General features: G+C 40.8%; 1 protein-coding gene across 5 annotated transcripts in view; it reads right to left on the bottom strand.

Moving 5' to 3' along the window:
- Positions 1–24,077, bottom strand: part of PRKAG2 (protein kinase AMP-activated non-catalytic subunit gamma 2) — a 209,972-nt gene that overhangs the window by 17,842 nt on the left and 168,053 nt on the right. For all 5 annotated transcript variants that reach the window (XM_041408424.1, XM_041408426.1, XM_041408428.1 and 2 more), the window contains one exon: positions 10,267–10,376. In XM_041408424.1, coding sequence (XP_041264358.1) covers positions 10,267–10,376 — 110 coding nt within the window. The remainder of the gene's footprint in view (positions 1–10,266; positions 10,377–24,077) is intronic.

The raw sequence follows: 24,077 nt of genomic DNA, 5'->3' as shown, positions 1-24,077 counted from the left end.
TTCAGTTAGGCGCCATCTTGTCTAGCTTTAAAAGATAAATTTTGGAAAATCTGAACAGATACAGCTACTAAGACAGTTCAGAATTAAATCCTTCACAAAAGACAAGGATTTTAGCTTAAGCACTAGAATATTAAACATTTGACGTAATAAATCACCAAAATTTAGTAAAGAAACACTTAAACTCAACCCCCTGGGCTGTCCTCCTAGACCACAGCTCAAGTGACATTGCTATTGTTGCCTTCAGTTGTATTGTAGAAAGTGTTACATGGTCACCTTTTAAATAAAATAATAATGCCATCAGTTCTTACTGTTAATACTGTCTCTTATTTAAGTAAGGTAATTACAATGCAAAAAGCCATTTTAATTCTTATTTGCTAAAACTGCTTGCTAGTGCAAACAGATACTCATCCACTCACACTTCCCTGCAGTTTCTGTGGTTGACCAATTTCAATTGCCCAAAGTACAGCTTGGTGGCCAGCCAAACACAGGGGTGTGGAGCTGGGCTTCTGTCCAGCACTTTTAGATGTTTCAGTGATGTTCATGCAGAAAATACCCACAAGGACCTTGCTTTCTGATGATGCATAGCTAGCAGCCTTTGAAGATCTCCACCATGTCCCATCCTTGGACCTCCAACAGCGTTGTTAATTCTTGACCCCACAGTGTTGGACTGGCCTGACCTGCACAAACCCATTGTTCAGCAGCCAGAGCCCACAGATTGCTGTTGTTCAACACCATGTACACACACTCTTTAAACAAAGCACTTTTGTTCTTGTTAACCATGTCCTAACACACACAGTGAGCCACTAAAAATGGGATTTATCCACCCAAATTTAGTGGTTGTTCTGACATTTACCCTGACCTTGCATATTCACAGTCAGCTGGAGCACGACTCACCAGCCTTCCACAGGGATTAAGCTGTATCCCACAGATGCCATCTCCCCCCCACTGAGATGTCTAGACATTTACAATTAGAAGAGCAATCCTCCTTTGTGTGACTGCCTTCTCCAAGAATCTGCCCTTTAAGTAGAAGAGTCACATTTCAGCAAAAGAACACAGCAACTAAATCCTGGATATATCACAGATCACCCCAACAATAGCTGCTATTCCACTGCACTGAGCACAAGAGGAACGAGCTTTTCTTACTACAGGAACTCATTACACTGTGAATATGCTGAATAAAGAACAGATTAATTTAGGTTAGACACAGCCTCTGGAGGTCACTGTTTCTGCACACCATTCAAGCATTTCCACTGCAAGTCTGAAGGAGGACAAAGCCTCTTCCAATACAACAGTCATTACCAAGAAAGCAAGAGACCCAGACATAGAAGTCCTGTTTTCCAGGTAGAATGTTTGGAAAACCTTGTCCATTACAGTTAGTGAGCTCCTAAAATAGCTGGATTACTGGGCAGTGAAACCAGGAACAGTGGTAGAAGATTTCACCAGACTGCAGAACAATTTTTTCCTCACTGCTGGGAAACACTGAAAGGGACACTCCTTCTTACCAGACACCAGGGATTTTACAAGCCCTTGCAGAAATGCTCTCCCCAGTAAACATCTGTGAATGAGGGAACCCACCTGAAAGGAAAACTGAGGATGAGCTCATTTCCAAAAAGTCAGTGTTTGTACAACACTCACGTTTGTTTTACCTAACACTGTGTTATGGAAACTGTAACCAGGTCCATAAGTAACCAGTGGCTTCAGACTTGTCTTCCAGGACTGCCCCATAAGGCAAGGAGGGTGACTGACTGCTGCTGCTGCTGAAATATTTGACTTCATTTGCCTTGCAAAAAGATTCCTGTCCTCGACAAACGGTTGTGAGAAAAGAGCTGTCACAGTTCCTGGTGCTAAAGGGTCAGAGCTGAGCAGAGAATCCTACTGAGCTGAAAAACACAACTCAGCACAACTGCCTTGTGACAAAATTCACTCAAAGGTGGCAGAAGTAAGAAACAAAGCTAGGGAACACCTTCAGATATGCCAGCACCAAGCAAGAGGATGATGCAAATCCTTGTCCAGTAGCATGGACAGCATTCAAAGACCTGCCAGAACTTCTGTGGTATGGCTGCCATCAAAAGGCAGGATGATAAATGTCTCTCTGTTTCACTGGATAAGCCAGCATCAGCCACTTGCCTGGAAAGCCCCTAATGTAACCCTGGGAAATGTCTATTTTATCAGATCAGAATAGAAAGGAAGAAGCTCCTTCTTACAATCTTTGGCACAGAGCTCCCATAAAAGCAGTACCAGACCCAGCTGATATCCCTGACATTTTTATAATCTCTGACTCCTGATGGATGGATGTTCTAAGGTGATGTAGAACATTCATAATTTTCACTAGCTAAGTTGACAAATTCCCAGCTTATTTTTATTCTCAACTATTTTTAAGGAGCACAAAACCAGAGAGGACAAAAACCTCCAAAAATACACACGCAGACCACAGTATCAAACCCAAATCTTTCAAGCAGTCCCTGAGAAACAACCACCCTTCCTAGCACAACAAAGCACAAAGTTTGAAATATAGTTCAAAGGAATTTACAGGAGGAAGACATCCAGTCTTAGCAAACTTGGTAAGACTAGCTGTTAAACTAAAGGAGAAGGTTGAATTTCTACACCAACACACTCACATCTTTTAAGTACCAAAGCATGGAGGGGCTTCTCAATGGCTTCTTCTTGCAAAGGGGGAAAAGTTTTATAATTTCAAAGGAAAACAGCATTATCTCTATCTCTACAACATGAGCAAATGTGACAAAATCACTCCAGACAGACTTGCTCTCACTGTTAAGAACATGAAGGTGGAACAAAAACTTACTGTGAGAATTCCTTCTTAAGAGGCCAAACTCTCATTTCAATAGTTCTTACCAAGAAGGAAGACACACAGGTCTCTGTTGTAACAGGAAAATCATCAGGGCTCTGCTGCAACCTTTGTACAGCATAAAACCTGGGCAACCCACACTTTATTCCCTTGGTTCAAGTGTGTTTATGAGCCAAGACTCCTGAATGAGGCAACAGTTTCTAGCCAAACATAAACAGGACTGAGCTTCTTTAAGCAGCATGGCAAGTTCTCTGGCTGCCCAAATCTTAGCAAGTCTCCAAGAGAAGAAAAAGAAAAAAACTTCTGCAGGTAAAGGTGATGGTCTTGCTCCATAAGACAGGTGCGTAACACATCTCCCCTGCTGCTCCCTCACACTGACAGGATTTCAAGCAGTGCTTCCTCTGCATGAGGCTGCCACCTGAACAAAAACCATGAAATATTATTTGGGAACATGTTATGAACATATAACTCAGTTGAAAACAAAACTTTGCCACAGAGCTCTTTGGACAGCCTTCTCCTTCCTTGCTGTTGGCATCACCTTCAAAGGACTTTTTCCTGGAATACTGCATTCACCTCCAGATCCCACAATTACCATCCTGATAATACAAAAGCAGTACAAGCTAAATATTGTCCAAGTCCATCATGCACTTTCACTTTGAAGCAATTCACATTGGGAAGCATATTTAACTCGCAATTCCTTTATTTTTCCCCCTTCAAATGAAGTTGTAATGACCAATCCAGACATATTTTTAAGTTACAGAGAACTACAGTCCTGCAAAGGAGCTATTTTGAAAAGTTTAAATCTCTCTTCTGGTGCATTTACATAATTCAGTGTTTTTACAAATTGACTTGTCTGGAGAGATTAAACCAGGATGAAGAACACAACCAACCATCTCAGCATTGTGACTGTTGCATTCAAATTAATTTTCCATTTATTTTTTTCTTTGGTCTATGAATTTGTTAGAAGCATTTCCTCCTTAAAGGACTATGCTGTCAAACAAAGAGGCTACTTAGGGACAATGAAGACTTTCATCAAGGGACAAGCACTCTTGGACCAGATCAAGTAGAATTTCCTCCTTTACCTTACCACGTAGATTGGAGAAACATTGGACAAATCTGTTATTAACTGGGCAGCTACACTTGCTTCAACATCTGAAAAACCCCAACCAATAAACATTCACAACCAGGTCCTCTAAGTCAGGTTGAATTTTGGAAAGCTTGTATGAAACCAGATTAAAATTCATTTATCTTGTGCAGGTGATGGAAAGGGAGCACTCCTGGGTAGGTCATGCACTTCTTATCACCATAGCTGAGTAAAATGTAAGACGTGATGGTTAAATACCCTTCAGGGCCAAGGCAAACCCCAGAAGTAACAGGTAGAGTCTTATCCTCAAGTTAAAACTATGCACATACTCTAGATTTCTCCCCTGGGAGCAAGTGCCATGTCCACATGCAAAATTCCTCCCCACACCACATGCCTGTGGAAAGGCACCAAACCAAGTCCTGCACGATGCTCTGTGTCACTGTGTCCAAACTGGAGCTTTCTGCTGTCAGATTTCACACCCCAATGGGCCAAGAGGGAACATCAGACCAAGTCCTGCTCTGTGTCACTGTGCCCAAACTGGAGCTGTCTGCTGTCAGACTTCACACCACAATGGGCCAAGAGGGAACATCAGGTAAATGTGACAGGCAGAGCCAGTGGGATCAGCTGCATGGGGAAGGGCACAGAAGTTCCTTCATCACAGATTAAGATCTTATCCAAAAAGTGGTGATGGGGCAGAGAAGGCAGGAAGAATGATACGTAACTTTCACTCAGCCAAGCACAAACACCATACCTACACCCTCTGTAGCAATTTCTGTTTAAGTGGCATCTATCATTCCTCCAAGATCCACAAATGAGTGCTTTCTATTGATTTTGAGAGCTGCAGGAATTAAACTCCTATGCTTGTATACCAGCAACAGGAGAAGCTCTAAAAAAACACCACAGTCTTCCCATATTATGTTACTGATTCCAGCCTGATCTCAATGAAGGGAGCTTTTATGTGGCTGCTCCACTGCCTCAGCCCACATGCTGGTAGAAGCAAAATTAGATGATTCTCTTACAGTTCTGTGGGCAGGGTAAGCAAGGAGGGGTATTCACACTCCTCAGAAATGCAGACAGCAGCAGCTTCATCAGGGAGAACCCTCAAAGCCAGCTAAGGAACAGACAGTCAGTCCCTTTGTAAAGCTGTGTGACAGCAGACCCAGAGTCTGCTCTGTGGCTCTGGGAGCAAACCATCATGGAACATTATTCCTGGAAGCCTGATTTATCTCATTACCGTGGAGAGAGGCAACACCCCAGTCAAGAATGACCTGGAGAGAATCAGAATAATAAATCCATTTACTGAATAGAGTCAGCCCAAGGAAGAGAAATATAAATCCTCTTCCATTCTTCTAATGTTGAATCCCTTGCATGCTCCGTAGAAGTTACAAGGTACACTTACTGCCAGCTTGTCAAATCACTAAAGAAGTTTCCAGAGCATTTTTTAAGTATTTTTATTTTAGTTATGTGGTAGAAAATTATTTGAGTTCTTACTAGAGTGACAGGTTCTGAAAAAAGCCTACATTGGTGACAACGACATCTGGTCCATTAACAACTTAGGTAATTTCATTAAACAGAAAGGTTAAATAATTTAACCGAGTCGTGCAAAGATTTCTTCTGCATACAGAAGGAAATAAAAGGGAAGAGTCTTTATGATTCTGAAAGCTTATTCTGATAACTGTTTCCATATAAACATGACTTTTATTAGTTTATGAAGAAGTGCTGGACAAATGCTTTAAAAACAGTTTCAAGGTCATGGTGAGTAAAAGCTATGTATGTTTTATTATTAAAACCCAAATTTACTTGTAACAAGCAAGACCAAAATTTAGTCAAAGATTAGATAGAGCTTTTGACCCAAAGAGAGCTTATGCAAACCCCACAAGACACAGCCACTACATCTGCTAGCAGATCCTTCCTGGAACTGCAGATTGCTGCTTGATGTAAAGCAGGGAAGTCCCCACCTAACACTCACCTTCCACACTCCTCTTCAAGGGTTAATTGCTCTGTGCTAGAAAACAAGCTAATCCTTCTCATCTTTGTGTAGTCTGGGCAAAGCCACAACAAATTAATACATTTCTTTCAAGGTCAGACAAAAATCTGGCCTTAAGAAAGCTTTTGGAGTTAAGCTTCAGAGATTGCTATAAGCTAGGTAAGAGGCATTTCCTTAAAAAATGCTAATACAGTTCAGGATGAGGGTGAGGGGAGGGAATGTACTGGCCTCTAAAAAACCAGATGCATGCAACAACAAGGAAAAATTGAAATCACATTAGATATTTTAGACAAAGTAGCCTGGCAGACAGAATGTCAACAAAGTGTTATATTTCATTCATCTTTTAGTTAATACAGGAACTGTTTTGTTTACCATCAAAGGAAAAGATCAGATTGCTGTGTCACTGTATGTACCTGATACAGGTCAAAACCAACAAAAAGAAAGGAAAGGCAGCCCTGGGTGTCCCCTCTTTCCCCCAGATCATCTACACACCAAATGACAGTGCTCACAAGCTGTGCTGAAGACACAAACTGGTGACCAATAAATCTGAATTCAACTCAGTGATTTCCTGAAGTCTATCATGAAGACAATCCAGAGTCATTTATATTTAGCATAATTAGAATGAAGAACAGTAAATTAATGCTTAGAGCAGCCCTTCAAGGGACAACCTCACCAATACCTCCTAGGGGCTGTGAAGGGTTTATTGTCCTGTTTACATCTCAGGAGATGTAAAAAGATGAGAAAGTTTATCCACTGTGAGCTGTACACTGTTGCAACTTGCCCTATTTCCCCATCATCCACAGAGTCAAATTTCCAGACATCACAGGAAAGCTCATAACATCTAATTGTCTCCTGACTCTCTTCCTGGTCAGATCAGACTTTATGAAATTGCTTTCATGTGTGCCAAGCAAAGACAGTATCTTCCCTGGGAAAAGCCAAAGGCAGCAGCTTGTCACAAACAAGGAGCACTCGTGGGTCACAGGCAGGGAAAGGCACAGCCATGAATCTCAACAGGACTCCATAAATATTTATGAGGAGCAAATAAGTATTAATAAACTGAAAAGGTGAAAGAACAGTCCACTGTCAGTCTAGATCAAGAAATCTGTGCCAGCAAGCACTTTCCCAGGCAACATCTGCCACTTCCAGGGTTCAGCATGGGCCAGGCACCACTCCAGGCAGGCAGAGCAGAGGCAGATCCTGTTTTGGGGAACCTCTAGGTGAAACCTCAGAGGCCAGCTGAGCTGTGCTAGCTGCAACACTGCATTTATTTAGTGTGGATGCTGGGTGCCAAGGGGCGCAGCTCTCCTGCAGCAAGGAGCTGATGGCCAGCAGAGGGGCAAGAGCCACAGCCCAGCTGTGTCCCAGCTGTGACAGCCACGTGCAGGTGACAGAGGAGACACAGCAGCCTGTGCCCTGCACACTCCAGCACACTGAGCTGAGCCAGCCCTGGGGCTGCTGGAACCAAGCTCCCCATGCCTTCTGACAGGCACAAAGCAGGGCTGGAGGCTCTCAGCCCTTTCCTGCTCTTCATTAGCTGCTATTTAAAGCCTTCCTTCTATTCCAGGGTAAGGGCACCTCACCATCCCCTCTCTTAGACCTAAAACAAGATTCCCTTTGAAACTTCATACTAATTCCCTCACAGACACTGAGAATAAATATTTACTTTTATGCATCAGTGTTGCTTCAGTGGTATGACTGCTGCCCCGTTATATAAGGGTAACATCTCCAATTTTCCCACAACTAACAACAGGTTTGGAATACTTTCCAAAGGATCTCACAAATCATTTTCCACGTGATGTGTGCTGAGATCGCTGACCAGCAGAGGGAGACGGGATACTGTTCCCAAACAAAAACCCAAAATCTGGAATCTTTCAAGGGATGCCATGAGAACACAACCCAGCTCTACTTTTTCTTCTTCCTCCACTGATGATTAATAACTTATATTAAAGGGAGGCAAGAACTGAGCTCCTAAATTGTGTGTTTTAGCTCTAATATTAATAAAAACCTGAATTCAAATCACTGAAGAACTTTTTCAATGCACCAGTTCTTTTGGTTTATTTGGTAGGTGTTTTGTGTTTGTTTGTTTTTATATGAGGTGAAACACTGATGTGGGTAGGAAAGAAACAGACCCTGGAAAGACAAATATCTATTTAAGAGGATTAATGGACACTGAATGTTTTAGAGCTGTGTTTTCCAAGTATGAACTGATACAAAGTCCTGAGGTACTGGACAATAAGTAATTTATACATTAAAAATTAAAATGCAAGGAACAGTTTAGAAGTTTTATTTGACCACCCTTATTGGGCTAATTCTCCACCATGTACTTATTCTGCTGTTTTAGGCAAATAAAGCTATTCTATTTTCATATTCCATACATATTTGTGCACCAGCCACACCAATCAAAGTGAATGGCCACAATGTGTTTTGAACACACTGATGGTGGCACATGAACAGTGGTGCCAGGTAAAGAACTAAAAAGAAATATTGAACAGAAGTATTTAGAAGACCTCCTAACAGTGTAGGTTTGGTAAGCATTCAGATCTTCCTTTCTAGTGTTTTCTTAAATAGTTCTGCAAAACCTGCTAAGTTGAAAGATAGTGTCCATGCTGTAAAGCCCATCCTGCTTTACAGTATTATGACTTTATAAATTAAAAGTAATGCAAGTGGATTAAATGTAATAATGCAAAGCCAAAAAAAAAAAAGCAGTTTAGAGGGGAAAAAAAGCTCCTCACCAGCAATACAAACTCAAGATTTGGATATTTATTGTATACTAGAGTCTGACTGAACAACTCCAGACTTCCCTCCTACCACCACTCTGCTTTCAAATACCTGGAGAAGCAGACTGAGAATATGACTCCATGATCACAGACTTTGTTCTCCTCTAGCTGTAATCCATGACAATCATCAGGGATGCCAAGTAAGACAGGGATTTTTGTAAAGTGCTGGTGGAAAGTTTTCCATCACCACTGAGTTACCTGTTCTCCTTTGTGGTGCAAACTCCCAAGGCTCACTCTCTCACAGTTTCCCCAGGTGTCACCTCACACTGGCTCACCACCTGGAGAGGAAACTCTCACTTTTTGGCATTAACAGCATTTTCTCAGCACAGCTCCAACAATGAAACTGGTATCTGGCATGATGTCTTTCATCAAGAGACCTGGAGACTCCAAAAGGAATCAGTGGCCTGCCCCAGTGGTCTCAAGATAACTGGTAAATGGAATAAAGGACAATCATCCCTCCAACTGTAACCTTTGACCCAGGCTGTGGGTCATGCCCACTGCAGATACCAACTCCCAGCACAGCGTGAGGAAAAAATATCTTCTGGAATGAAAAGGAGGCCAACAGTCTTTGAGAAGAGCTGAAAGAGTGAACCCCATAATCCGAAATCTGATTTTTCAGGTCAAAATTTTTTACTCAAGAGCTGACAGTCATCCTCTCTTTCAGGCAAAAGCAAGGAAAGACTGCAGAACTTTCCTCCCTCTAAGATGGTGAAAAAGTCAATGTAAATTTTCCACTTTTCAGATCATAGCACTCAATCCAGCACTGTATACAATTATCTGATACACAAGATGGCTCTGTGAATGTTTTGGGACTGAGTATCTGTTACATGGCTGCCTCTGACTGTGGAAAGCTGAGGTCTGAGTAGTACATTCCAGACCAAAATTACTAAATGGGCTTACTTAAGTCCGAATTTGAGCATCTTTACAAGGAAAAACATACTGAAACAGCAAAAAACCAAAGCAAACAAAAAAAAAAATACCAATTGCAAAATCCAGGAAACAAAGAAAGCCACAGCTTTCTACCACACTGCAGAACAGATTAGTCTGTTTCTATAGCAGGCAGCTAATGCCTTCTTTTGGCAAACAAACTCTTCAGACAGAGCCAAGAGTCTAGCAGATGATTTACTGATTAAACGCAAAATGAGAAGCTGAAAACAAAAATTTTCTGGAGAATGTAATAATTTGCATAATTAAGCCATCCATTTGAGTCCTAAACTGTCTTATCAGTATGGCAGGAACAGCCTCAGAGCACCTGGGTACTCCTTAGCTGTTGCACAAGGGTCTTCCACCAAATGTCTTTATGAAGATTCAGATATCCATGAAAAAGCCAATATAAATTAGGGCTCATCTGCAATTTGGTTTTAGACACAGATTTCAACTGCAAACCAGATTACATCCCCTCTGCCTGTTCTGCTAGGATGTCTTCCCCCAACTCCTCCTCTGGCATAACATGAAAGACACAGCTGAAACAATATAGTTTTGTACAGTCAAAGCACAGCACGATGGCAGTACTTCTCTTCAAGAGATCAAATTTCATTTAACACTCAGGAAACACTCATTTAAAAAAAAAAAAGAACTGCAAGCAAAGGCAGACTGAAAGGAGAATACTCACTTGTAGCGTAGTGTCGAAAACAACAAGCTTAGAGCTTGTTGGAACAATGTCATAACACTTGTGTGACCTCATGAATCGCACATAAATGTCACTTTCCGATTCTTCAAGTGCTGCAAGTAAAAACATTGTGTTGTTTTATTTAAGTAACCTTAAAAAAAGAGTAGTAAAAAACCATGCCAAATCAACTGAACACCACTGCAGGAGGACAATCCTAAAGCAAAATTCAAATTCACACTTTCAGGTCTGGACAGACAGTCACAGGGTTGCACTTGGCACTTCAGACTCATCTTTCCTTTCAGATTAAATATAATAAAGACAAAATGCATTGTTCTTTGATGAGAAAGGACTACCATGCTGAAGAGTTACATTCTTAAAAAAACCTTCTTTTTTTTTTTTTTTTTTCCCCTAACAGCAGCTACTGGAACATGCATCTCAGTTCTATTATGTACAGGGGAAGACAATTTGAAACATAAGTAGTGTTGGGCTTGACTAACTCCAGCTCCCTAAATTAGTATTTCTTGAATCTGTACCACTACCTGTTTCACTTTTCACACAGTAATTTTCTATTTTCTAAAGAGGTAGCAGGCAAGGCAAGCTCTGTAACCAGCTCCATTCTCTTCAGGCTACACAGAGCACCACAACTCCAACACTTTTTTTGTCAATCCAGGATCCACGTGGCTGGAATGGTTTTAGTGCTGCATGTCTGTAGCAAGGACATGCAATCACATCCATATTACCTTAAATTTCCTTTGCATTTGTTCAGATGCATGTGCATACAACCCCCAGATCTGCCCAGTTACATTAATTTTTCTTTTTTAAGCAGTTTGGCTCTCTATTCTTTCCAGCAAGTACCTAGAACTTGGTCAAGGATAATCCCCCCAACAGAGACTGCACCCTTTAGACCCTGTAGTAATTCCACAGAAACTTGGACATATATTCCACTTTTGAAGAGCACAATAAAAAAAGACAACAAATTTAAAAAAAAACCTGGAAATACCTACTGACCATTAAAGAACTTCATAGTAGGGAGTTCAAAACTCAAAATCTTAATTTGCTAGATTTGTTCAAAATCAGTTACATTGCTCTGGACAAATTATTTGTCATTTCCAGCAAATGGCTCAGCACAGCCTTTTTAGTCCAAATTTACAGAAGCAAAGCTGGATCTCCCCTGCAAGTGGCTGCTCCAGGATCTAGCAGCTTCTACACACTGAACAAGTCCTTCATTTCCTGCTCCCATTACTCTTAAAATAAATAATTAAATAAATAATCAATAAGTCTGGTCTTTAGAAAGTTATGGTTGCTTCTGCAATCCTAAGTGCAGTCCCAAGAGCCCTTATTTACTTCAATCTCAAGTTTGTAAACAATTAAGATCCTATAGGTAGAAACAAGCATAGGAACAGCTCAGATTCCACCAGAACAGTGGAATCACCATCCCTGGACATGTTAAAAAAATGTGTGGATGTGGCACTTGGGGACACGGATGGTGAACACGGTGTTAACAGTTGGACTGGATGATCTGAAGAGGTTTTTTCCAACCTAAATGATTCAATGATTCTATAAACCACAAAACAACCAGCTGAAAAAAATGACCATTCTTAGAGCACATCATGGCTCCACAGTCTTGCCAATTCACTAACAATTCTTAAATGTATCAGGATAAGCACAATAACTGTGAGCCACAACAATTCAATCAGGGGAGGCTGCTCATGGCAGCCACAACCAGGAACTCTCACCAGCACAGTGAAGGTGTGCCCATAAACCCTCCCCTCACTTACCACACATTCCCACCCTCCAAACACAAATTCAACTGGACCCCAACAATCCCCACCCAGATGCAAAGGAATGGTTAAATTCCATCTCACCTTGTGCTGTCTTCCAGCTCAGGGGAGACACCACAGAGGGACTGTTTCCCTTTAATTTTAACTGGAAAGTTACAATTTAAAATATTCAGAAGCATGAGATAGCCATCTGTGAAATAGCTAGGAAACTCTAGCAGGATCTGGACAAGGATCAAATTGTCCAGCTGGAACTGAAGTTTATTTCTACAGAAGATCCTTATACTTTAAATAAGTGCAATGCACCACTTCATTAGTTACTAACTAAACATGCAAAACATCAGCAGCACTGATTTAACTCTCAAGTCCTACACAGCTGCAAGGGCCTGGAGAAAGGATATTTAAGACCTTCTAATACCTTCAGCTACCTGGGGATACTCAAAAACTGCCACAGCCCAATTCTTTGTACAGGTATTGTGGATTATGTATATATTATGTACATACACAGCTGTTCAATGGAGAAAAAGGTCTCCCAAACCTAAGGCTCAGCACATCTCAGGGATACACTCACACCCATCTTTCCTGCACAGGGCATAATCCTCTTTACAGTTTCTTTCCCCTTCCACTGCTTTGGGGTGTATCCAAGCACCACTGTGCTGCAAATAGAACTGATCAAATAAGAACATCCTCATCTCCATGAGGATATTTCTACTTTTTTACCTGCTTAGTTTCTTGTTCCAGTCTCTACTTGCTTTCCCAGTAACTGCCCATTCATTCTGAAGCTTCTGCAGCACCTGCAGAGCAGCACTTCCTTTGGATGGATACGGACAGATCCCTCCTGGCCTGACTTACAACCTCCTCAGTCTCTGCGCGTCATCTCTGATCTGCACCCGAGATCATCTGCCCAGCGTGCAGGAGATTTGAGCACAGAACTGCCTCCAGCCAAACCTCAGCTCTCTACAGCTCATCATCTGCAAATCAGCTGGCTCACAGAGCAGATTCCCAGCAGGAGGCATCTGAATCTAGAGCAGGATCAGGGAGGAGGAGAATCCACTAATAAGTAGCTGAATGTGTATTTCTGTGAGGGCGCACACTCACGCAAGCTTATCTCCTGAAGATTCACCTGCAAGTTATTTTGCAAGTGGACATTGGTCATGTGCACTCCTCTCCACAAGACATAGGTGAAGGCAAAAACATCCAAATTCCCAGTGCTGTATTTTGTGATTCTTAATAGAGAAGAGAAATCACCTGGAAGGTTACAGATAAACCCTGCCAGACAGTTTAACACCTGAAGCTGAGCACCTTGTCATATAGGGTTTTACAGAGTAAATTCTCTGCACTGGCATTTTATTTGCTCCTACTTAAAGAGTAGAAGATCAATCTATTTGTATTTCTGCCACTCTGCTCCTCAATCTTATTGACTAAAATGGTTTTTACTTTCTTCCTTTCTCCCATCCTTCATTATAAGATGAGACATGCTTTTGTTTTTTATTTCAACCAGTAGATGTTATTTACAAGAGCATCATAGCTCTTTTTTTTTTTGGACAGATTAATTATTCATCAATACTGACTCAGACTGCAGTGAGACTCAGTACTAAGCATAATTCTCTATTCAGAGAGCTCTAAGGTAGAACTACCATCTGAACACTCATGAATGACACAGAAACTTCTGCAGCATTGCTGAAGCCATTTCTTCAGAGATCTACTGAACAGATCCTTCAGTTCCACTCATGCCTTTGCCACCAGGCAGGGTGCTTTCCTCAAGTGCTTTCAAGGCCTTCAAAAGTAGAAAAAAGAAGAGGAAAAAAAAAACAACAAAAAAAGAAGTGCCTGAAGATGGAGAATAGGAATGTAATGTCAACACTCATGGAAAAGCTTCCAAATACTGCAACATAAAAACCTAAAGAAAGTTCCTCAGAAGTGGCTATTGCAAACCACAGGCTGCATTTCGGGCTGTGTTCCTACTGGGATGGCCCAACAAGATCCTGGACCACACGTGCTTCCTGATCTCAACAATACACCATCACGACCTTTCCTACTGTATTTTATGGTTCAGCTGTGTTATGGTCCTGGTGTCCAGTCGTATTTCAAGTTCACTCATTGGTTCCAGCAGTATTTGACAGAAAGACACAGGTTCCACACAGGCTGGGCTCTCTCACTTTCTTTGAAGTGTTAATTCCACCACAGCAGCTTTCCATACCCCTGTCCTCATGGTTAGATTGAGGGCTAGGTCCTCTGGCAACTCTCAATCATCTGAAGAACTCAAACTTATGAACCTAAACCTTCTCATTAACCTAAATAACTGTTAGTATAAATGACGTCTTAAAGTTTCATATGAAATTAGTGGTCAAATTTTAAAGGCCTTTTAAAAAGTAAGGAAAAAACAGCAGAGAGCAGTATGTAAAATATACACTCAGCTAACTGCCTAGCCTGGTGAACAGCTTGGAGGGAGACAAAACCCACAAATATACACAGTAATTGCACCATTCTGCCTGATTTTTTAATAAGAATCAGTATGGAAATTGTACAACTTGAAAAGCTTAAGAGTTTTCGTAGAGCAGCAGGAGCTGAGCTAAGCACCGCCAGCACTGCTTTTCACCTTGACTACTATTGGCATAATCATCTCCCCTCAGCCAGGTCCAATAGATAAAAGGAAATGGGGAAGTAGAAATGTAGTTTTGTGATGTTCTCACTTACATTGAACAACCTAGTTATGGGAAAACACATTTTATTTTCTGTTACTGCACACACACATATCTGTACTTCAGGGCACTCCAAGCCATACTTCTATTTTAAAAGTCACATGGTATGTTGCATATCACATTTCAGATGCCAGAGAATGAAAATATTAAAGACCAAAGATTTTTTTCATCACAATGTTTACTATGGAACTGATCCAACAGCAATACATTAAGTCAAATTTATTAGTGTAATTATACTGATAAACTTTTTTGAAAGGTGTTATGCCAAAGTACTATTCTTATATGTATATATAAATACACACACATATTTATATATACATATTTATATATCCTCCTGCCCTTTTCTTACACTAGAAGCTATCCAGGACAATGACAGCACTCACAGCAAAGATCAGCTTAGCTGTGCCAAGTGCTGCCAGAAGACACCAGGGTGAGAAATCACTTCAATAAGCCAGGACAAATTATCCTCCCTCCCTCCCTCCTGCTACAGATAACCCTTGGCAGAGAATACAACAGGTAAAAGACATCATTAACCTTGTAAATTGTTCTTCTGACTGTGGTTTTATCTGAAAGCTGTCACCAAAACTGGCTTTAAAGTTTCTGATAACTCCTGGTCTGAATTTACTGAAGGAGCTCCTTAATATCCTGGAAAACCTCCCACACAGCTTTCACAGTGCTGGAGATTGTAGGAGTACCAGCAGAAGTCACTAACATAACACAGGGCTGGAAAAAGTCATCCACAATGGGTGCAGTTCATCCACTCCAAGAGCAACAGTGACACCACACAGAAGGAATCATAAACTATTCCTGACCACCAGGACCTGGAACACAGCTTTTAAGGGAAACAGAGGCATCTGAATGAAGCAGGGTTTCTAGAATAATGTTCTGGGAATCAAATATCCAGGTAGGATTTGATCAGCATTCCTCAGCAAAAGGACAGACAGGAACAGATTTATCCAGTAATTGCTGTGCACAGGACGTTGCTGTGATCACGAGCAAGAGCTTTACTTCAGCCTACCTTCTGCAAGACAAATGTTTAGCAGGTTTTTAGTTAGGTTTGAGTGCTTCACCAATTAAAACGTACATGGTATATCCAGTGAAAAGCTTGGGAACCGAGGGGCTGGCAGTGAAGTGCAAGAAACTGAAATTTTGTACAGAATAACACAGTAAGGGGGCATGACTGCTCAGTCTGCTGAAGAACCAAGAACACTGGAAACAGTGGACAAGAAACCAGACAAGAGAAGCTGAATCAATGTCAGACTTGGTAGGAAGAGAACACTAACATAGTTTAACAAGGGCAAGCACGGGAGAAAAGAAGCAGTGTTGTGCTTTATCATTTGATTTCTGTTTATTCACGAGGAAACTTATCTCAGAAAAAGAAAAAAACACCACCGATGTAATCAGCCACAGGGTAAGACTAAGTGGTAAAAAAAAAAAAAAGACAGAAAGAGCAGGAAGAGATGGTCACAAGAATACCTATTCTGTATGGCAGGAGATAAATCACAGAATCAGAGAATATCCTGACTTGGAAGGGACCCACAAGGATCAGAGTCCAGCTCTTGGCTCTACACAGGACAACCCCAAAAGTTTTAGAACATGCCTGACAAAACTTGGTTGCAGAAATGGCAGACTAGACTAGCAATGTACTACTTCCAATTATACAGGGGGAAAAACAAACAGGTTTACAGTCCAATATAAAAGAGATAATGTGATGACAGTGATAGAAGTTGACAACTCCATCACAAGCTGAAAGGCTCTCAAATGCAAGGAACGGGAAGAAAGGATGTAGAGACAGAAACAAGACTTTATTTTTCTTTCTGAGAACTACAAAGAGCTTTAAAATATTCTGGAAGACCACACACTGAAGTTACACAGTAGCATTATTCATGCAGCCAGGGGCTATAGGGCATGGATGTTGCAGACTGAACATTTCCCACCCTCATCTAAAGGAATGCCCGAGCTGGCAAATAAAGATTACAGCACGTTTATAAATGTAAGAGCTCTGATACAAAGAAGTGATAGGAAATGTATCTGGAGATCAGTATCAGGAGCTTTTTCAGTGCTCCAAGATTAATTCAATTGCATATTACAGCATGGATATATGATGTGACAGAGGAAAAGTACTTTAAAAAGAAGTGTGAGCACACAGGAACAACAATAGAGTACGTGAGCTCTCCCTGCAAACAGGAAGAGGGTCTAGAAGCAGAGAAAATAAGAGAGGAGAACAGGTACATGAACAGATAAATAACAGTAAATACAGAAGTAAATGTGCTGTCTTGTTGTTCAGGTCTTCAGACAAAGAATAATCCTTCTACTAACAGTAACAAGCTAAAAGAAACCAGAGCCAAACTTTAAGAACTATACTCAGAATTGCTTAAGACACTTTCAAACATAACCTTCACTACTGTGTGCATCTACCTTTTTTTCCCCCTACACATTTTAGTGTGTTTTCTGAATTCTAGAGTCAGTGCAACTGTTCAGTCACTTTGGATCACCAAGGTAATTGAGATGTTTTCTCCCCTTGTCACGAGGAGTTGCTTCATGCAGAGACAGCAGGTTATTATGTGTGTAAACAGGAGTCACCCTAGCTAAAAGCAACCATTCCTGAACTCTGCAGGTTCGTGAAGTAGAAGATATATTACCAGTCTATAGGAAAGCCAAACAAATTCAAACCCACTCAGAATTGTCAGGAGTGTATTGAAGCAAGTGATTAAAACCAGTGCCTTTGCAAGCACCTACAAAGGCAGCTCATCAAAAGCAAAGAAAAAACTCAACACGGCTGTATAGGAACAGTTTAGACTAACCAATTTTTACCCAGAATAAAATTATCAACTGAATTAAAAAGGAAGACACAAAATATAAATAATAGTAAAAAAATCACAGCATGCTTGAGACACTAATTTTAAAGCAAGCACGGATATCACTGCATGAGGAGAAGACAGAGTAGAGTCACCCCATGGCAGCTGCCTAACAAGCAATCCCAGCTGCAGCAAAACTAGAAATATGCTTTTTGTTCAGTGGGTTTGCAAGACTGGATGACAACTCTGTGTTCCTAACAAGACAAGGACTCCAGTTCAAACTCTTCCCCAAGCTGGAACATTTGCAAGGCCCACCTCATGCAAATCAGGTAGTGCAGAATGGCATGCAAGCTCATACTGCAGAACTTACATTTCTACAACTCACCCTGGAAGTGTTTTTTACCAGTTGTTTGATACTTTCCATTACAAAAGATCATCAGGGGATCAAGACTTCATTTTATTCAACCTTCTCTTTAGTGAACTTCAAAACAGGAATAGCCCACACTCCAAAGAGCTTGCAGTAAGAGTCTGAAATGGTTGCAAGACTTAACAATATATTCAAACTGAAATTAGAAGTGGATTGGAGATAATACAATTTTTCAGGAAATACCGAAATCTGAAAGACACACTCAACTGGAAGAGTTCAAATTGTGGAGTAACTAAACACCACCACTACTGAGAGAGAAGTACCTTGTTATTAACTTAATTTGCTACAGCAGAAGTAAAGAAGTAAAGGTAGTTTGCTTAAATAAAACAATAGGCAAACAAAAAAACCACCACAGGTGCTGGAGAGCTATTAATGCATTCCACAAGCTGGTTAGACAGAACAAAGCAACCTTAGGACACTGCACACCCTCCTTCCTTAAAGATCCAAAACAGGGAATGAGACAAATGTGCTTCAAAAGCACATCCTGTTTAGAACAAAATAGTTATTAATTCTTGACAATACTTCAAAAGATCCACTTTTCTGGTTTTGAGGTTTAGATACTTACATGTCTTCAAATTTCAGCAGTAACTAAGACTTGTTAGAGAAAATTGATACAAACAAAAGATTTGGACATGTCTTCAAATTTCAGCAGTAACTAAGACTTGTTAGAGAAAATTGATACAAACAGTTCTTTGGAACAATGAAAGATTTGCATTGTGTTGCAGTCTTACATTCACAGCACACTCAAAAATCCTGCACTGAATTTTGTTCCTCATTATTGGTGTTAGCAAGTCCTGGTAACAGGGCTAAGTTAACACTTCTATTGTTCTGTAGCTCTCTACTGGCAGTGTGGATAAGCAAATGATTATTGTGAGATTTGAGACAGACAAAAAAAGTGATGGGCAGCTTAAGAAACTCCACATTCCTGAGCTAATCATAGTAACTCTGAAGTTCCTTGTCCAGGCAGGCAGAGAAACTCATTTGTGTACAAGCAAGAGCTGCCTTGTTAAGGACCTAACTGGTAAACAGCACCATAAGCCCAACTGAATCCTTTTGAAAAATACTTTTGTCTGTATCTCTTAAATCAACTGTTGGTCAAAGGTCTGTACTTTGAGAAAAGCATCACTGTGGTTTTGTGAATAAAGGTAGCAACTTCAGCCTGCAACCTTAATGCTTCTAGGATTTTCACCACAACAAAGAATAAGCTGACCTGAAGAATTTTCTAAACCATGTTGAAGATTTTCCCTTGACAACAGGCATTACAATTCTTCCCTAAGCATCCCAAACAAAGATCTAAATTAAGATGTCGCCTGTCTGGAATGTGGGCCTGCTCTTCAAGATTGCGAGACACGAAAGGCAAGAAACTAAAAATGGTATTAAACTTCTGAATATTAATATCAGCAACCACTCTGTGCAGAGTTGGAGTCAAGGGAACTTTAAGGTATGTGATTAATGAGAGAATAAACCAGCTTGAATCTCTACTGCAAGATTAGTAAACAATTTGAATTTTTGCTGTATCTTTAAAACAAGCCCAAGTCCTACTAGATACATAGTCTGCACAAACTTTTGGAAAAGAAATAGTCATTTAAGTCCTCAAAGAATTAGTTTAAGATCAATCTTAAACATGCAGCTTAACCAAAGCATTAATCACACAACAAGCATTTTCAAAATGAGCACACAGCATCTTCACAAGCTGCAGCCATATCCCTACTGAACAGGGCAATTATTTAATCTGGAGGTAATCATCCACTGAACACTACACCCAAAGGACCAATGCTTTAAGGAAGAAATACTTTTTTTAAGACTTCAGCCATAAGGACTTTGGATTATGTTTGCTGGAGAAAGTTTTGTGAGGTCTAATAAATTGCTGGTCTCAAATCCTGAATACTTACTTAAACCATCTTAAGTTGAAGCTTTTAATAATTAGGTATTTCCATTTTCATTTCTCTCTAGTTTGCTCTTGCACATTTCTTCTCCTTCCCTCCCTATGCATGGCAACACCTTTTAAATAGCTATTATTGGCATTTCTTATAAAAATTAATGAATCTGTATGCACACTTTAATAGGCTATTGAGTGTTCTGCTCCAATATACCACTTAGGAGATTTACCTACAGCAGGTGTAGCTTGAAGCGACACAGAAAAAGAACCAAGAGCTCTGTAACTCAAGCAGGTGACACCCAACACACATTCAATGTATTCAGAAACAGTTTTCTGGAACCCATTTTACAGGTACTATTGATTTTTTTTATTCCCTATACCACAGATAAACTGCAACTCTTCCCAAAGCTGACCTTCCTCTGATGTCTTGATGTCTATACAGAGCAGCACTGGAGTTTTTGAGAGGTCCTTTTTGCCTTATTATACTAGAGAAATTCAAGCAAGGCTGTGGCAGGAGAGATCCATGCAACTGCTTGTGTAGAGCAGAGCATTCACCTTCTGCCCTCTGGCACTCAGAGACTTCCATCAAAGGCAGCCACACAATCCCTTGCCAGTGATCACCCTCCATCCTGGACTGAGCCAAATAATTAAATCTATCCTACAACCCACCCTACAGTACCTATGCTGGAAGTTAGAATACTGCTTTAAAGCTCTTATAGGAAGAGTTTATATCCATTTATTTTTGTGCCAATGTTGTTCCTAGATTAATTTCCCTCCCTGGTGTTTACCCCGTTCCCATCCCTTCTAGGATATTTTCATACATACAGTGTTATCACATCACCTCTTGGTTTTCCTTTTACTGAGTTAAATGAGCAAAGCCTTATGCTTTCCTCATAAATGGCCTTTTTCTATGGCCATCTCAGTTTTTTCCCTCCTCCAGCAGCTCAGCCATTTTTTTTCTCCATGTCTTTACATCAGTAGAAATTCAAAATAAACAGCAGAAAAGAATGCCACAGTGTGAGGGACTGGTAGGGAAAAAAACCCCTTTTTCATTCTATTTGTTAAAATGCTCAGTGTCAGAACGAAATACTCTGTCACAATACAAAGAGAAAGGCAAAATAATACAATAATACTGTAAAAACAATCAACCAACCAAAAATACCAACACAATTTAAAAGCACCCTAAAAAAGTCAAAAAGAAAATCACATCACAAGTAAAACCAGTGGTCTATAGCACAGAAAAATTGCTTTTAGACAAAATGTAGGAGTGCCATTAACTTCTGCACAGTCAAAAATGGTAAAATCACCCAAGTGGTTCACTGAAAAAGTAAAATCCACAAAAAATTCAGCAGAGGAGAAAATAACCTAAAACCAAATTAGTTGTATTCAAACAGTATTCAGAAGCTGCTTTGAAGATATCCACAACATACTCAAAAACCTTTTAGATGTGGTCCACTCTTAGAAGGACAAGGTAATTTAAGCTTTCCAAAGCTCCATCTGGATACCAAGCTGGATGCCTAAAAGACAAATCTGACTTTGCTCTAACATAGTTAGGCTTGTATTAAACTGCTTTGGCTTTATGTTAATCCCAACCCTTCCACAGAAGGATTTTCCCCTGAATTGTCAGATTTTCCATTTGTCAGTCTTCTGCCCTGACAGAAGAGCTATAGGAAAGCCCACCACAGCAGGCACCCAAGGCAAACAGTCTCAGTATGGAGAGAAACATTTTGTTTCAAGATACAAGAACTGCTCTGAAAAACAATGCCATCAGCTCCTGTACTTTGGAAATGCTGCATTTCTTCACATTTCACACTTAACTATTTCCCCAAACCCGTGCAATGCTAATAGAGCTGTACATTTTGGAAGCTAAAAATGTTCAAATCAACAAAGTACCTGCAGACAGATCATTCACTGCTACCCAAAGGCCAAGCTCCTAAGCAAACAGCAGAACTGGTGTCAGTGTCATGAGCTGAGGCTCCAAACACTGCGATCAGGCACCCTCAAGTTATCAAAACCACAGTGAACTTCACAAAAAGTCCTGTCTTACAGAACACCCACATCTGCTGCAGATGATTAATAAGCAGAAATACGTAAGATTGTTTAGCAACAGTTAGACTGGGCCAACGGATGCAAATGTTCTGCTGTCACTCCTGCCACACTGGCGTTACTTCAGTTCAAACCAAGTCACTCCATGCAGAACTCAGCCACGCCCCAAGGCAGTAGGTTTTCCAAGAGCACTGACTTGATCAGCCAAATTTAACAGCAGAAAGTATCAAACCACCAAGACAGTCATCCTGTTTCATCTGTACTGTCCTGCCTATGGATGTGCAGGTCATTCTGTTGGATAGAATACTGGAGACCACCTCCTAGGGAGTTTCTTAAGGGAAGGACTCTGCAGTCACCCTTCTCCATCCTGGTAATGCCCAGCAAAGCAGTCACAGACAAGTAACAAACATCATTCTGGAGCCACCTACAAGGCCACACTGACATTGTCACATCTTCCAGGTCTATCCCTGCTCAAGCACAAGACACTGTGAACTCAATAGCTCTAAACCAGGAAATTGAGATGATATTGGCCAAAGTCTTTGACCTCCTATCAAGCAGTGGCTTACCAGCTGTGACAGCCCCACTATCAAACCAAGCAGCTTCTGGACAAGGGAGGTTCTGCAGGGAAGCCCTTCACAGAGCTGATGTTGTCCCTCTGGAGCACACAGGAGTGGCAGCACCAGCAGGAGTGGCTGCTAAAGGCGACTGTAAATCAGTCCTTGTCCATCAGACACTAACACACGTGCACAACCTGAAGCAGCAAAGTCATTCAGGTGTAGGAGAACACCTCGTTGTCCCAATATTTTTCAGGGAGAGCTGCTGGCCAAGAATGGCTTTCACTTGGAAGATAAATGTCTGCAAATCATGCAGGTGCAAGGCTGGGCAGGACACAATGGGCCCCAACACTTCCTGTGCAACTGTTCTCAGTTCCCTGCAGCTTTGCCAAAGCAATTACATGGAATTGCTGCCATGGTAAGCCTTTTCTAGGAAGTCCCAGGCACTTGTTTCCATAAACAAGTTAGGGAAATACATACTTTGACCACATTAAAATTTTATGAAAGCTTTCTCATCAAGAAGCTCTTGCATCCCTCTAGACCCAAAGCAGTTTTGAAGCATGCCCTGTGTATCTTTTGCTCTATTAAAACATCACTTCCCAGATAGGTAAAGCTTAAAAATTTTTGCTTCCTGACAAAGACTGCAAATTTTAGCTGCTAAATGGGTTATTTCCTAGTCAAGACAGAGGAGAGCATTGCTCACTGTAGGGCTAAATACCATATTAAGACTAAGACAGCTGTATCCTCTGTAGGAGTAGGAAAACAGGGCTGTTTGGACACAGTGAGCACTGTGCTGACAAGAACCCCTTCAATACTTGCACAAGATAAAGACTCGTGTGTGGACCACAGGAACAGCCTTCACTGAGGACAACAAAACTTCCAGCATCTTCTCTTGCACTGCTCAATGAAGTTTTACACTTTTAATTACGTATCACTTGATACTTAATTTTCATCTTTAAAATATGAGGATGGAAGTTTCCTGGGGGAAGAAAAATCATGTATGGTGTTCCCATATAGCCAACTGGAAGACAAAGGACAAGGGTGTCCAGGGCAGTGTAGCACTCAATCATGATTTCTTGTATAAACTAATAAACGACAGCTGTATCCTCTGTAGGAGTAGGAAAACAGGGCTGTTTGGACACAGTGAGCACTGTGCTGACAAGAACCCCTTCAATACTTGCACAAGATAAAGACTCGTGTGTGGACCACAGGAACAGCCTTCACTGAGGACAACAAAACTTCCAGCATCTTCTCTTGCACTGCTCAATGAAGTTTTACACTTTTAATTAATTACGTATCACTTGATACTTAATTTTCATCTTTAAAATATGAGGATGGAAGTTTCCTGGGGGAAGAAAAATCATGTATGGTGTTCCCATATAGCCAACTGGAAGACAAAGGACAAGGGTGTCCAGGGCAGTGTAGCACTCAATCATGATTTCTTATAAAGCTGAACATGCAAATACTCCAGATATGTTGCTCTTTAACAACTTTGTAAAGTACATTATAGGAAAGATTGTATGAAATCTATTAATAACAATGATCATCTCCACTTAACAACTTCTTACTACATTCACTCAGGATTCTAAACTATGTAAAATTTAATACAAAACATCCCCTTATCACTATC

This window comes from Onychostruthus taczanowskii, unplaced genomic scaffold (assembly GCF_017590055.1).
Source record: "Onychostruthus taczanowskii isolate IOZ18803 unplaced genomic scaffold, ASM1759005v1 scaffold3, whole genome shotgun sequence".
Taxonomy (NCBI): domain Eukaryota; kingdom Metazoa; phylum Chordata; class Aves; order Passeriformes; family Passeridae; genus Onychostruthus; species Onychostruthus taczanowskii.
The sequence above is the reverse complement of the archived record's forward strand: the minus strand, read 5'-3'. Positions and strand labels throughout refer to the sequence as shown.